The following is a 15,990-nucleotide window of genomic DNA, read 5'->3' on the forward strand; positions in this document are numbered from 1 at the left end:
TTACTGTCCTGGCAGATGTTTCAATAAATGCTTCAAAGAAATAAATGAAATCATGCTGATTGATACAAACTGAAAATCAGATCTTCACAAATGAAACCCCATCTTCAAGAAGAATCAACAACAGAGGGGAAGGTCTGGACAATCCTTAATGATCTCCTGGAGCTTTGACTGAGTTAAGAACAATGGGGACTGAGAATTTCGAAAGTTCCCACATTCCCGGGAAAACACTGATGATTCTTTCACCATGTAACAAAAAGCCGACAGAAGTGGTTTTGAATTCATTCAATCAATAAACAACTTACATTCTTGAACACACTTTAAAACCCAGCCAATCAATGACAGTCCTTGCTTCTGAAGTAGCCAGTTAGGAACAAATTCAGTCCAATAAGTATACGGCTTGGGGCCAACCAAACAACACTACTCACACCCCAGTAACCGTACTTCTCCACCTGGCATCAGCCCACTTGTGCTTTTGAACCCTCAACTCCCAAACCCTAAACCCTATGTAAGAATGGCAGTTTGCTGGCCTAAAGAGATTTTGCCTGATCCCAGTGTAACTACTTCACAACAGGGAGCAGTAAATTCAACTGTCTCTTAATTTTAGATACGGAATGGTGGTCTCATCCTCCTTTGACATTGTTTAACATTCCTTTCAATAAGTACAACTAGAGCTGACATAGACATTTAGCTTTAAAAATTTTTTTTTAAAGTGGCATGGCACTAAACATTTTTTTTTAAATAAGCTAAACATTTTAAATGATAAAATCAGGTCAGGTCAGAATTTTTACAGTGACTATTCTGGAATCACAATTAACCAGGACTTTATTCTGGCAAATTTGAGTAATGGTTTTTATATTTTTCAATTAAGTGCTTTCCCATAGCTGTGTTATAAGATTTTTTTTTTTTTTTTTTTTTTTTTTTGTCAGTGATGGATGAGTGCTCTAAGTCACGTCTACAGTCTCAGCAGGATTCAGAGCACGGGTGGTTACATCCTCACCAGAACACTAGAAAAAGACAGCTCAGCGTCTCTGGCCCTACCTTCGTCTTCATCAGGGTCGACAAGCCTGAAGAGAACTCCCCTTCTCAATGCCTCACTACCCAAGGGATCCAGCATGCTATGTCTCCAATGAGGCAGGCTACGGTTTCATCTTCTGTGGCTGTCTGGCCTGGAGCCCGAGCATACTTGTCTAGAGAATTAATCCTAAAAAGGGATTTGGGAAATTGTCTCCATCTTAAGACCCTACAACCTAAGCTACAATAGCGTCATCACACTATCGTATCACAAAAAATACAATCAAAACAAGGTGAAAAGGGAATCTCAAAAATTCACCTGTTTCAACTGTCTACCTTAAGGTAACATATTCATCAACTCGCAAAGCTAAAGTAGGTGTTTTTAGAACAAGAGAAGAAAATTCCTGCAACTGTTGACCCTCTCCTCACATTTCCTTACCATTCTCTTCATACTTTTCCTTCAACCCAAACAGAAACCAATGAGGAAACAGAGACAGAATGCAGAAAGAATAAAGAGATCCTTACTTCCCATTTGAAATCTGGTGGATTTAAATCTTGAGGAGTGAGAAAAGAATGGGAATGAGGTCAGGCAACCTGTTACAATCCCCTAATGGCTTAGATCCTTCCTTTGTGATGCCATCTGGGAATAGGATTTGAGTTAGTGTTGTAATAAAAAAAAAAAAAAAAAAATATATATATATATCCACACCATTTAATAAGGCCTACTATGTGCCACACATTTAAACATTATTACTACTATACAATGAGGAGTCATTATCCTCATCTTGCAGGCAAGAACAATGAGACCCCTAAGGAATTAAGCAACTTGCCTAGGGCTGAGCCAATTAACTCTCAGTTATTGGGTAGTTATCCTGGGATTCCAGTTATGGGCAGGTTGCCACCACATGGCTACATTCTTCCTTACTGAGAAGAATGACTCCAAGCAATTACTGGGGTATCAGAATCATGGTAGGGACTCTTGATGCTAGATTCCATAGGTCTTGATTCTGTCACTGATCCCCTAAGAGACTCATTACTCCAGTAATCCACAGCTACTAGTGATGATGGTAATAAAATAGTAAAACCGTAATAGCACCTTTCATAGATTATCTCGTTTCATCCTTATAACAACAGCCAACAAGGTGGGTCTATTCTTAGCCACTTTTTATAGATGGGAAAACACAGTCCCTGAGAGGTTACCGTGCTTAAGCTGACACAGGTACAAGTGGTGAATACCAGAGCCCAAGCCCTTACATCTATGCTCCCTGCATCGGATGAATGAAATGTTATCAGATCTCACAAGTTTGTTGCAAGGGGAACAAATTTTGAAAATCATCATTTTGTAAAACAAAATAAACTCGTCAGTCCGGTCTTCAAGATCCTTCACGATCTTGCCACAATCTGTTAATTTTCAACCTTATTTTCCATCACTTCTTTACATAAGCCCCTATGCTCCATAAATTTTCTTACTATTTTCTGTAAATGCCCTGACTTTTCTCATTTACCTAATGCTATTTCCTTTTGCTGAAATGGCATTTTCTATGGATTCCACAAAACAAAATTTTATCCATTATAAATCTTCCTCCCCATGGAGGGAAAAACTCCCACTACTGAACTCCCATAGTGCTTTGTGCTTCTCTCAGGATATTTGTTTTCTTGACTGGATTCCTACCTGACTTCAGTAGACAAAGATTCTATGTAAACTCTGTGCAATGAAGGCCCTTCTGAGGCAAAATGCCAGGCTGGAAGGAATATGAGGATGGAACAAAATAGAGACAAAAGGCAGCTTTAAGTCTTCAGAAACTGCCATCCTAAGAACCATGTACCTCTAGGAGCACAACAAAGTGTCAAACTTATTCTTGTAAAACATAGTGGTTAGGAGTACAGACTATAGACTCCATCTTGCTGTGTGGCCTCGGAGAAGTCAGTCAACTTCTCTCTATGTCATCTGCCTCATCTGTGAATGGGAACAGCCTAACGTAGGTCACGGAGTTGTAGAGAGTACTCAGCAAGTTCATATATGTAAGGTGCCTAACAGTGAATGGCTCATAATAAATGCCATACACTGTTTGCTATCACCACTTTTGAAACTCTTATATATATTGAAAAAGTGGCTGAGATTACCAAACCCCAAGAAAGGAACTGTCAGAGATGGGAAACTTTCAGAATATATAATTTAGGTGATGAGGTGATGAACTGGCCTATATATACCATTACGCTCTTCCTCTAAAAAAATCCAGAAGAAATATAACTGAACACTATAATATAAGTCAAATTATGGCAGAGAGAAGTGCCAGACTTCCGGGTTAAAAAAAAAAAAAAAAAAAGACCCATTAAAAATAAGCTATTTTTTGAAAAAAAAAGTTAGCAGACTTGGAATACAATTTTTCAAGAAAACAACATTTTTTGTATTGCTTTGGTTCTCTGGCTAACCCATAAAAGCCAATTTAACTTAATATTACTTTAGCAGCAATTATTGATTTCCATATTAATAGACTGCTGTAGTTAGCAGATTATTTTTTTTTTTAACGTTTATTTATTTTTGAGACAGAGAGAGAGCATGAACGGGGGAGGGGCAGAGAGAGAGGGAGACACAGAATCCGAAGCAGGCTCCAGGCTCCGAGCCATCAGCCCAGAGCCCGACGCGGGGCTCGAACTCACGGATTGTGAGATCGTGACCTGAGCTGAAGTCGGATGCTTAACCCGCTGAGCCACCCAGGCGCCCCCAGATTATTTTAATATTAGCATATACATTACTAAATATATACAACAATGCTTTGTAACAAATCATCTTTCCTGTAGAAGTGGGAATTCACAAAATCAAACATCATGAATGCAGGAGGGGATCTGAGTGATAGCTAGGGTCACTATGCTTCCTCATTTGCCCAGAAGTGATGGTCATTCTAATTATCAATAGCTCCCTTTCACTCTCCAAAGTGTCCTAGTTTGGACTAAAATTAAATGGTTACCTTAGTGTTAGTATCTTCACTGTAATGTTACAAGTGAAAAAACTAAGCCACACAGCAGTGCTGTGACTTAGCTAAAGTCACAATACAGGAAGGGGCCAGAAATACTTACTCCAGGGAGCCCGGGGGTCTCAGTTGGTTAAGTGTCCCATCTGACTCTTGGTTTTGGCTCAGGTCGTGGTCTCACAGTTCTTGAGTTCAAGCCCTGCACTGGGCTCTGCGCTGACAGTATGGAGCCGGCTTGGGATTCTCTCCCTCTCTCTGACCCTCTCCCCCCTCAACATAAAATAAACAAACTTAGAAAAAAAGAAAGAAATACTTATTCCTAGTCCAGGAGTCTTCCCGTCACAACGCACGCACTTATCAGTAGCAGGATAATGGTGATGACTGTGACGGGCAGGATTTGGGGTGCCAACAGCGCACATGCCATAAGCCTACGTGAATGAGGCTCTCCCCATCCCAGAGGGACTTTACAGCATCAGGGGCTGAGGATGGAGAGGTTTCGAGATCTTTGCTTGTGTGCCCTAAGCTTGGCTTATTGCCCTTTTCACTGTACCCCTTGTGGCTTCTCATCTCCCCACCCCTGCTACTGAGATGGGAGAGATTATGGGGGAACAAGGAATTTAGTTTTGGACATTCACGTTTGAGAGATCTTTCAACATATAACTGGAGATGTAGAAAAGGAGTCCAGACTAGAGACATCAATATGAGAGCAAGCAATGCAAGGATGCTATCTAAAGCTTAGGCCACTCATCAGAAGGGCAAGAAGGGAATTGTGTGGTAAAGAACAGGCGTCAAAATGAAAGTGTCTCCAATAATGAGAGGAAGGAAAAGTGATGCCTCTGACAATAATACGATACACTGCAGCTACTACCATTATTGGAAACTTACTACGTCCCAGAAATTCCACCAAGTAATTTATATACATTAGCTTAGCTCTCATCACTACCCTCTGAGTTAGGGGAAAAAAATAAGGCCAGGAAGGTTACAAAACTTGATTAAAGTCACAAAATAAGTAGCAGAGCAGAAACTCTGACTCATGACTGACAGTGAACAGCTCCAATCTCTCTACAGTATTGCTCATATTGGGATCTTATCTTCCCTCTTCTTTCCTTTATCCTTTGTATGGGATGTATGTGATTACAGACAGCCTGCCTTATAAATATCCTTCTGTGAAAACATTAATTTTATGTCTTCAAAGTTAAGATGACACTAAATCACGTGAATGTGACGTCAGAACTAAGATGTGGCCAGTGCTTCCTTCAGTAAGTATCTAGACCATCTTTCTGTCCCAAGCATACTCTACTAGATAAGAAATGGAAGATATTTGTTTTTAATTTATACTATTTGTGTCGTGGCCACACTCATATTACAAACATATGTTTCAAAATGACCATGAGCGCCTTTTTCCAGGCGGCCGGGAAGATGGCGGACATTCAGACTGAGCGTGCCTACCAAAAGCAGCCAACCATCTTTCAAAATAAGAAGAGGATTCTGCTTGGAGAAACTGGCAAGGAGAAACTCCCGCGATACTACAAAAACAGCGGTTTGGGCTTCAAGACGCCCAAGGAGGCCATTGAGGGCACCTATATTGACAAGAAATGCCCCTTTACTGGTAACGCCTCCATCCGAGGGCAGATTCTGTCTGGTGTGGTGACCAAGATGAAGATGCAGAGGACCACTGTCATCCGCTGAGACTACCTCCATTATATCCAAAAGTACAACCGCCTTGAGAAACGCCACAAGAACATGTCCATGCACCTGTCCCCCTGCTTCAGGGATGTCCAGATCGGCGACATTGTCACAGTGGGCGAGTGCCGGCCCTTGAGCAAGACTGTGCGCTTCAACGTGCTCAAAGTCACAAAGGCCGCTGGCACCAAAAAGCAATTCCAGAAGTTCTGAGACTAGACGTCTGTCCACACCCCCGAAGAAAATAGTTATTTTCCCAGTCAAAAAAAACAAAAAAAAAAAAAACCCAAAATGACCATGAGCTAAAAAAACAAAAACAGAAACAAACAAACAAAAAACCAAAAAGCCCCAAAATGACCATGAACTATTATTTATAAGACAGAAACACTTATTAGGAAATTCATTAATCAAGATCCTAATGACAAATTTTATTATGGGGGCATACATTTGTTCATTTAAGGTGGGTTTGGGATTTGCTGGGAACAATTTTTCTTGAGCATATGAACCCATGCGATTTGCACATAAGTGTAAAATTCAAAATCAAATACTGTCTACCAAAAGGTAGTAATAAAAACTAAGAAGGGGCGCCTGGCTGGCTCAGTCAGAGGAGCATGTGACTCTTGATCTCAGGGTTGTGAGTTCGAGCCCCACACTGGATGTGGAGATTACTAAAAACAAATAAAAAATAAAAAATAGATAAACTTCAAAGAAAAAAAAAACTAAGGGGACTCCATTTTTTTTAAATCATACTAATAAAAAGTGTAAGAATCATTATTTTGCTAAGAATAATTTCATATTTATCAATATTAATTGAAGTTTCTCATCAGCTACAATATATACTCTGATTCTCCTCTTCAAAAAAAAAAAAAAAGGGAAAGAAAAAGAAAAATCTAAGGGGCACCTAGCTGGCTCTGTCAGTGGAGCATGTGACTTTTGATTTTAGGACTGTGGGTTCAAGCCCCACCTTAGGTGTAGAGATTACTCAAAAATAAACTCATAAAAAGAAAAATCTACTGAGGCACTTTTAAAGAATGAAATCCAGGCGTTGGCAAAAAGTTTGATTCTGAAGTTACAGAGGAAGATGCTATTATCATAGGGAAGAAAGTCAGGCTTTTCTGTTTCATGCATTTAAGTCCAATCTCCCACAACAGAAAAGATGGTAAAGGCCAGGGTCAATGTCTTCTATTTCTTTTGTACAGCAACGAGCACAGTGCTTAGAAGACTACATGTGTTATGGATTTGGTATAATCCTGATACATATCATTCTAAATTTTACACATTGGGAACATGTTGTCATTACACCATTTAATGGAAATATTTTGTCTTCCCCATATGCAAAGACAGATACAGCCAGGAGCAAAGGTTTTCTACAATCAACTTTCACAATGAATTTCTCATGGAATTTGGTGCTGCTGAAATTTTTAGTCCAGTTCTTAATAACCTAATTTTCTGCACAAAACAATCACTGCCTACAATAGGGAATTAAAAATTTCATTTAGAAATGGTTTTGATTTGGTGCACCTGGGAGGCTCAGTCAGTTAAGCATCCGACTTTGATTTCAGCTCAGGTCACGATCCCATGGTTTGTGAGATCAAACCACACATCAGGCTCTGTGCTAACGGCATAGAGCCTGCTTGCGATCCTCTCTCTCCCTCTCTCTCTGCCCCTCCCCTGCTCACACTCTCTTTTTCTCTCTCAAAACAAATAAATAAACATTTAAAAAAATTTTTAAATGGTTTTGCTTCATAATTTACCAATTATATTAGCAAGCACTTTGTTGGAATTCAATAGGCATCTAGAAAATAAAAAAAGTCTTTTTTTCCCATTAAAATATTTTATAGCAAAAAAAAAATGTTAATATACTCTTATGGGCTTATCTTTTTGGCTCTTGGAGGGTATGTCATCCAAGCTTTATGCTTTTGTCTTTTTACAAAGGAGGCACAGTTAGGATTTCAAACACAAAGGGCAAGTAGTAGAGACTTTAAATAGGGAAACAAGCCACAATGTACTCTGTTCCTTCTTTGCTCAAGAAATTGCCAGTCTGCTTATTTGATTGATAGTTACTTTTGTACCTTCTTGGGTTTATTATGTTGTCAAAATACCACATCCTTGAAAGAGACTGTCTGTAGAGAATAAGGCAAACAAATGAATTAACAGACAGAAAATCCTGAAGAAGGCATCAGGATTCCCTTTGATGTATCTTGAAACGCCGAAAAGGTTCATCACAGCCTGGAATTCCATATTATGCTTTTCATTTCACAAATTCACAAGCTTTGAACAGTTAATGGAGCATCTGAATAAATAAGATGTGAAGCCGAGGCAATCACTGCTTAGGGAGAAAGACCCCAGTCATCTCTAAGTTTGTAGAAGAAAGTATATTTTGGTTCTATAAAATCAGAGTTGTGGGTTCCATGGGCTAATGTGACACAGATGAAAAATTACGTTCTAAAGCCCAAAACTACATCCTTAGCCACAGCTGGCAGTCTTATAAATGTTGGCTGATATCACAAAAGTTGTAACAAGCAGTACAGGATGGTTAGCTTGTGAAGAAAACTCAAAATGCAATATGGTCACTGGTGTACCAAATAAAATGCCTTTCACACATTACTCTGGCCTTGACACAGTCCAACTAACCCTGATTGCTCTCGGGCCCTGGGCAAGAACATGAGTAAGCGTATAATCCATCACAGCTACTGACTGGTTCAGTGGCCTTACTGCACACAACGAAAACACATTTGTTAGGTTCCTTTTAATTGCAAGACACATAATAAATACCTAAATAACGTAATTTGTGTAAGTAGATTTTTAAATTTAAAGAATAGTTTCGGGGCGCCTGGGTGGCTCAGTCAGTTAAGCATCTGACTCTTGCTTTCGGTTCAGGTCATGATCTCGTGGTTTGTGAGTTCAAGCCCCGCATCAGGCTCCATGCTGACAGTGTAGAGCCTGCTGGGGCTTCTCTCTCTGTCCCCTTCTCTCTCTGCCCCTCCCCTGCTCATGTGCTCTCTCTCTCTCTCAAAATAAATAAATAAACTTAAAAAAAAAAGTAAAGAATAATTTCAAAAAATGTAGTTAGAGTGTGCCAGAGGCAAAATAAAAGACACTTAATCATTCCAAGTCCCAAACGATTTCAAATTCAAATTGACGTTTCACTTTTCACTTGATATGAGAAATAGTCAGCTGCAGGACCAAAATTAGAAAGCTAATATGCTCTGAAAAAACTCTTGTGTTAACATCTGAAACTAAACCTTAACTTTTTAGAACTCTTTATTATGTAAAAGTTCAAATACATAGAAGAGAACAGTATAAATTAACCCACACCACTCCCATGGACCATCACTTGGCTCTATCAACGATCAACTCATGACCAATTCTGCTGTATCTATCTCCCCCTACCTTTTGTTTTCTCTCAATACCAAGTCATTGCATCTCTAAACACTTCGGTAAAACTTTATAATTCTGGCTGAACACTGATGGAAATTTGGGGGGTTTTGTGTTTTATTTTTCACTGCCTCTTATTTTCAATCCTCATGTCATTCAAAGAGAGAAAGCTGGTGTTTATTGACGGCAAGGAGAAGAAAATTGAGATGTTTCAGTTTTTCTGGCATTTCCAGGACTTAAATACAGTTGTAAACTTTTCTCCTCCCTCCAGTGAAGGAGGAGGCAGAGTTGGCAAGATATAGTCATTTTGTTTAACAAACATTAACTGAACACCAGGGATGGGGCTAGGTAAAAGGCATAAAAATGAATAAGCCAAAGATCCCTTCTCTATAAGGGGTGAAACACGCATAAACAGATAATGTCAATATAATGTGTCAGAACTAGAATAATGATATTCACGGGGTACTATGGGAACAGAATAAGGGCACTCAGGCCAGATTAGGGATTCAAGCAAGGCTTCCAGGAAGAGATGATATCTGAGTAAATGCAAATATACTGCAAATGATTGTTACTATGTCATTATAATAAGACCAGCACGAGGTTTCCTTCAAACAGATTTCCTTCATGTAATTGGTTGGGGAATTGGGTGGGGAGGGATAGAGGGGAAAGTTCATCAAAGAATATTAGGAAAAAAACCAAAACACCAGGAATTCAAAAACAACCACTATATAATGTCTCACGGGGAATACCATAGGGAAAGGCCGGTCTCTAGCCTCAAGGAGATAGGGATATAGATGGGGAGAAATTAAACATGCATCAGAAAATCTTACTATAGCATATTCAATCAAAATATATAGTCTAGGGATGGGAAAAGTGGACTAAAATATTTGGGTAAGAGCTGGGACCTAAACCAAGGTTCTGAATATAAATTTAACCCAGATCAAAAAAGGGAAGCCAATCAAGTAAAGAAGAGTAAAAGGTAAGCAAGCCTTAAGTAGTCAAGGAGGCTTTGTCTTTAAAAGGTATTTACAGGGGCGCCTGGGTGGCTCAGTCGGTTAAGCGTCCGACTTCGACTCAGGTCACGATCTCATAGCTTGTGAATTCGAGCCCCACCATCGGGCTCTGGGCTGATGGCACGGAGCCTGGAGCCTGCTTCCGATTCTGTGTCTCCCTCTCTCTCTGCCCCACTACCGTTCATGTTCTGTCTCTCTCTGTCTCAAAAATAAATAAACGTTAAAAAAAAAAAAAAAAAAGTATTTCTGGGGGTGACTGGGCAGTTCAGTCAGTTGGACGTCTGACTTTGGCTCAGGTCATGATCTCGCAGTTCACGAGTTCAAGCCCTGCGTTGGGCTCTGTGCTGACAGCTCAGAGCCTGGAACCAGCTTCAAATTCTGCGTCTCCCTCTCTCTCTGCCCCTCCTCTGCTAGTCTCTTTCTCTCTCTCTCAGAAATAAACATTTAAAAAATTTTTTAAATAAAAAAAAATAAAGTATTTCTTCCTTCTGTCCATCTCTGAATTGACTGAAGGAAGCAGGGGAAGGGCTTGTATCTGAACCTCAGTTTCCAAAGAGGTGTGTGCATATATGTATTTACATGTGTGTCACATATGTCGGCATCAGAACATGAAGATTTGATTTGAGCATTTACAATCTGGCTCTAAGCTATTCCACTGGAATAACACACAATGTCAGATGCATACAAAGATCTACTCTTGGGGGCGCCTGGGTGGTTCAGTCAGTTAAGTGTCTGACTTCAGCTGAGGACATGATCTCACGGTTCGTGAGTTCAAGCCGTGCACTGGGCTCTCTGCTATCAGCTCAGAGCCTGCCTCAGATCCTCTGTCTCCCTCTCTGCCCCTCTCCTGCTCACACTCTCTCTTTCTCTGCCCCTCCTCCACTTGTTCTGTCTCCCTCTGTCTCTCAAAATAAATCAACTTAAAAAAATCTACTCTGGCAGATATCTGATTCTTGGGGAGAAACCCATAAAAATGAAAGCTGTAAAAGATATATAAGAAAAGCCAATCAACGCTGTAAGATTATAAAAAACGTTTTCCGATTGTCATCAGAGGTCAATGCACCACTTATAATTCTATTGTTAATAACAAGAGCACCAGCTAACACTCAAACAGCATCTGCTATGTTACAAGCTTCATATAATTCACTCATTTAATCTTCAAATTGAGTTTTGTTGTAGATACTCCTATTCCTCCCATGTTATAGAAGAGGTAACCAAGATTCAGAGAAATAAATATCAATCTTTCCTCCAGTTTTTCAACCTTCACCTGTAAGAATTTAAGTAGAGCTTAAAAAAAGACATGTAGGATTTCTCTGAGTACAGACTGAAATCTAGTATTTTTTTAAGTTCAGAAAAATTACTTCTATCCTTCACTGACCCAGGTGAAATGATGCGTGATAGTATGTTGGCACAGAGCCATAAACATAAATGTAAAATCAATCCATGAGGCTAAGAGGTAGAGTTGCAAATAGAAACATGCTCTAAAAATGCCATGTTTATCAATAGACCAAAGAACAATCTCTGAATATTTCCCACCGGATTGAAGAATGCATCTTTTTCACAATACTTACACAGAGATAAATGACCGTATCATTTACAGTGATAAAGGTAGCCCGTGGCAAAAAAGCATTTGAAATAACTTTTGTCCCTACTGAGCAGTAGAAAAATATTACTCCCCAGGTAGAGCTTTTTCTTCTAAACTCTGAAAGCACTTTATAGGTAGCTATCCCCAGCATTTGTATATCATATTACAATATAATTATTTGTTCATGTAGCAGTCTTCCCTCCAGACTTCTAGTCCTGGAGGATAGGGTGTGAATTTATTCATCCTGGGATTTAAAACCCATCTCTGTATCTAGTAGAATAAAGGTTTATTGGGTGAATAAATGGATGAATGATTCAAGAGGTGACTTTTGATAAACTCTCAGGCACTACACAGCATTATAGAAAAGTTTAAAATATCAATTAAGTCATAAGGGTGTTTGTGATTTTAAAAATAGATTCCAGCCTCCCATGCCTCGCATTTAAGGCCTTTCTACATGAGCCTTAATCTACTTTCTTAACCTTATCTCATCTACTCTCTTCCTAGTTATATCCTGGGCATAAATTACTTTGTCTCTCTTTTTTTAGTGTTTATTTATTTTTGAGAGACAGAGATAGAGAGTGAGCAGGGGAGGTACAGAGAGAGAAGGAGACAGAATTCCAAGCAGGCTGTGGGCTGCCAGCACAGAGCCCGATGTGGGACTCGAACTCATGAACAACAAGATCATGACCTAAGCTGGAACCAAGAGTTGGACACTTAACCAACTGAGCCACCCAGGCGCCCCAAGAATTACTTTCTCTTTCTGACACGAGCTCTGTGCTTTCTCATCTCTACACTTTAACTCAGTAATCTCCAAAAGTTTTAGATTATTTAGCCCTAGTATAAAATACCCCAGCATACTTATTTAATACTGTGCTGATATATTATGTTTGTAATAAAACAATTATAAAAACACATGAAAATAGACATTTTAAGCAAATACGGAAAGATATATAAATAGAAGTTTTAATTTTTTCGTCCTGGACACAGCAGATTGTTTTAGATGTACTTCACTTTGAAAGTCACTGATTTATATGAAAAGAACAAATCTCATAGAGGTTTTTTGAGAATTAAGTGAATCAGTACATGTAATACACTTAGAACAATACTGGTCATGAAGGCCCAATGTAAATGTTATCTCTTCAAAGAATTATTTGAATGCACTTCTTATGAGGTTAGGATTTCTCACTGTAGAAGGCACTAACCCTACAGAGTTTGGCAAAGAGCTGAGCCTAAGAAGCCAAAATAAAGTAGAAACATTGGAAAGATTGGGTTTATGGAAAATGATGCAAAGGAAAAAAGGTAATTATTAACCTCAAGAAAAATAAAGTACACAAAAAGCAAATATAATCATACTACACTATCTGGCTCTATAGTACATATTTCCATAGGCCTAATCAGACAAACACGGACGGCAAATTTAACAAAAAGAACTGTGATATAACTATACGGAAAAGACGGAGTGTTAACACAGCCCCTGAAATCCACAGTTTTTATTAGCGAAAGTCTAAAGTTCAGGCATGTTACTTTAAAACTTGCAGATATCTATCAGAAGAAACAGCTAAAATATTTCAGTGATTATCTCTGAGGAATGTGATTGGAAAGGTAGAACACTTTAGTACTATTTAATTTTTAAATTTTGTGCATGTATTATATCGATCACAGATCTTGAAAATGAAGTCAATTTTCTTAAATTTTAAAATAACCTCCCACAGAAAGATGGCAAGTTGAATACATATGTTCAACTCTACCCTCTCCAGATACCTCAGTGACACAACAGAGAAAAGATGCAGAAAGGCACAGAGATATTCCAGAAAGAAGAGAGAAAAAGATAAAGAAATAGAGAATAAGAAAAGATCAGAAATTTAATGCAAGCGTTGTAGGAATCAAATCATAAGATGCCAGGAAAAGAGAATGGAGAAAATGATGAAAAAAAAAATCAAGTAAATAATTCATAAATTTTTCCTAGAACTGAAGAACATGAAGTATTAGACTGAAAGGGTCAAATAACATCCAACAAAACGGACAAAGGACTTCCAAACCAGGGCACATCAACGTGAAATTGAAAAGCATTAGGAAAAAAGAGAAGATCTTGCAAGCTTCTAGGGAGATGAAAAGAAGTTATGTATAATGAGATCAGCAGTGAGAAAAGCACCTGTTGTTCTTCTCATGGTAACAGAAGTTAAAAGGCACTGAAGCAAAGCCTTCCAAATTCTAAAAGAAATAATTTTATAGTCACTCAACCTATTCATGTAAAAGCATTTTACAAATTGCAAATGTTCTTAGGCACTCTCAGGCATCTATCAGAAGACGTGTTCATACAACATTAGAGAATCTAAAAAAAAGGGAAAGCCGTGGAATTCAGGAAACAGGAAATCCGAAGGTTCTATTTATCAAGTCATATTAAAAGTGATCATGAGCTTACCGGTTTTAGGAAGATGAAATCCATATGAAGGCTTTCAGTTGCTTTTTGGAATGTTAACATATTTCATGTGCTTTTAGATTTGCATAGCTATGCTTTTACAGCATTCTGAACATAAAAGAGATTACAAGAGGTTTCAACTCTTACCTGTAGCACAGCAGCAAATAAGTACACTACTATGAAGATGACAGTTAAGGACGTGTGACCACTTTTCATCAAATGAATAGTGTAGAGGAAAATTAAATGTCCGGGAATCACTAAAAGCAGTAAAACTTGAGCAGACTTATTATTCACTCCTGTAACAGAAAATATAAGAGTTAAAACAAAGTCATATTTTGGTTAATAACAGGTCAGTTATTAACATTTAAGGACTACTTTCTACTTACTATACTGAATAGCACTGCATAAAATTCTGTTGCTGGGGCACCTGGTTGGCTCAGCCAGTTAAGTGCCCAGCTCTCGATTTTGGCTCAGGTCATGATCTCATAGTGGGTCATGAGATCAAGCCCCACGTCAGCATCTCCTTACCCTCCCAACACTCCCTCCCCCACTGGGCATGCAGCCTCTTTGAGATTCTCTTTCTCCCTGTCCCACTGCCCCTTCCCTGCCTATAAGCACCCATGCACATGCAGGCATGCTCTTTCTCAAAATATAACAAATAAATCTACTCCTGAAATCATTGTTCCACTATATGCTAACTAATTTGGATGTAAATTTTAAATAAAAAAAATAATAAAAAATATATATATATAAAATAAAAAATTCTGTTGCTAGCAAAACATTTCAACTTTTCACAATTCACTTAATTCTTTGAAATTCTTACTGTATGTTATAGGCTAATTAAATGACAGGAAATTGATAAAAGCTTGCTATGAAGAACACTGGCCAGACTTTAATGTCTATCATACTAATAGAGGGAGGACAAAAGAAAACACATAAATTTCCTAAAGCATAGGAATGTTCTGGTTTTTTGGTTTTTTTTTAAACGTTTATTCATTTTGAGAAAGAGTGAGCCAGCAAGCAGGGGAGGTGCAGAAAGAGGGAGAGAGGGACAGAGGGAGAGACGGAGAGAGAGAGAGAGAGAGAGAGAGAGAGAGACAGAGAGAGAGAGAGAGAGAGAGAGAGAGACAGAGAGACAGAGAGACAGAGACAGAGAGAGAGAGAGAGAGAGAGAGAGAGAGAGAGAGAGAGACTCCCAAGCAGGCTCTGCACTTAAACCACAGAGCGCGAAGCAGGGCTCAAACCCACAACTGTGAGATCATGATCTGGGCCGAAAGCAAGAGTCAGGTGCTTCACTGACGACAGCCACTCAGGGGCCCCAGGAATGTTTTAATTTTATTTTTCCTTTAGAGTTCTTTCACTGATATTTTACTGAGCATTTCTCATCCCCGTTCAAAAGTCAAGAATAACCTTTATTTTGATCCAAAAAGAAGTGACAGGAATTGTGAGATTTAATATAGTGGTCTTAGTTTTTTGGTACTCACTGCCCGGGTGACATAAACAGGGCACTGTTCCTTGTGACAGAAGTTATCCCTCTCCTTCTCTTTGGGATCAAATGCTTACATTTAGAAAGGCCAAAAGGATTAATACAGTAAAGACAGTACATCCGTCTCTCTAGATCACCTAGATCTAGATAAGGTTCCTCTTTCTTGACTCATGAACAAGGTATCCCAGAGAAAAGAATGAAAGACAAAAAGTATACAAAGTTCCTCAGCAGCTGCAGACTTGATACAAATAACTTTTTGTTCACTGAGATTTAATTTTTTTTTTTAATGTTTATTTTTGAGACAGAGAGAGAGCATGAACGAGGGAGGGTCAGAGAGAGAGGGAGACACAGAATCTGAAGCAGGTTCCAGGCTCTGAGCTATCAGCACAGAGCCCGACGCGGGGCTCGAACTCATGGACTGTGAGATCATGACCTGAGCTGAA

The 15,990-nt window shown here is 38.9% G+C and overlaps 2 protein-coding genes across 3 annotated transcripts in view; one reads left to right on the plus strand and one right to left on the minus strand.

The window, feature by feature from the left end:
• The window catches only part of SLC41A2 (solute carrier family 41 member 2), a 116,175-nt gene that overhangs the window by 21,978 nt on the left and 78,207 nt on the right, over positions 1 to 15,990 (minus strand). For both annotated transcript variants that reach the window (XM_007096464.3, XM_015543971.2), the window contains one exon: positions 14,209 to 14,357. In XM_007096464.3, the coding sequence (XP_007096526.1) occupies positions 14,209 to 14,357 (149 nt within the window). The remainder of the gene's footprint in view (positions 1 to 14,208; positions 14,358 to 15,990) is intronic.
• On the plus strand, positions 5,388 to 5,927 carry LOC102955867 (40S ribosomal protein S11-like). The gene is given in 1 exon segment (XM_042993071.1): positions 5,388 to 5,927. A coding segment is annotated over 1 exon segment (477 nt). The 5' UTR covers positions 5,388 to 5,402; the 3' UTR covers positions 5,880 to 5,927.

The sequence above is a fragment of the Panthera tigris genome, chromosome B4, assembly GCF_018350195.1.
Source record: "Panthera tigris isolate Pti1 chromosome B4, P.tigris_Pti1_mat1.1, whole genome shotgun sequence".
In the NCBI taxonomy this organism is placed as follows: domain Eukaryota; kingdom Metazoa; phylum Chordata; class Mammalia; order Carnivora; family Felidae; genus Panthera; species Panthera tigris.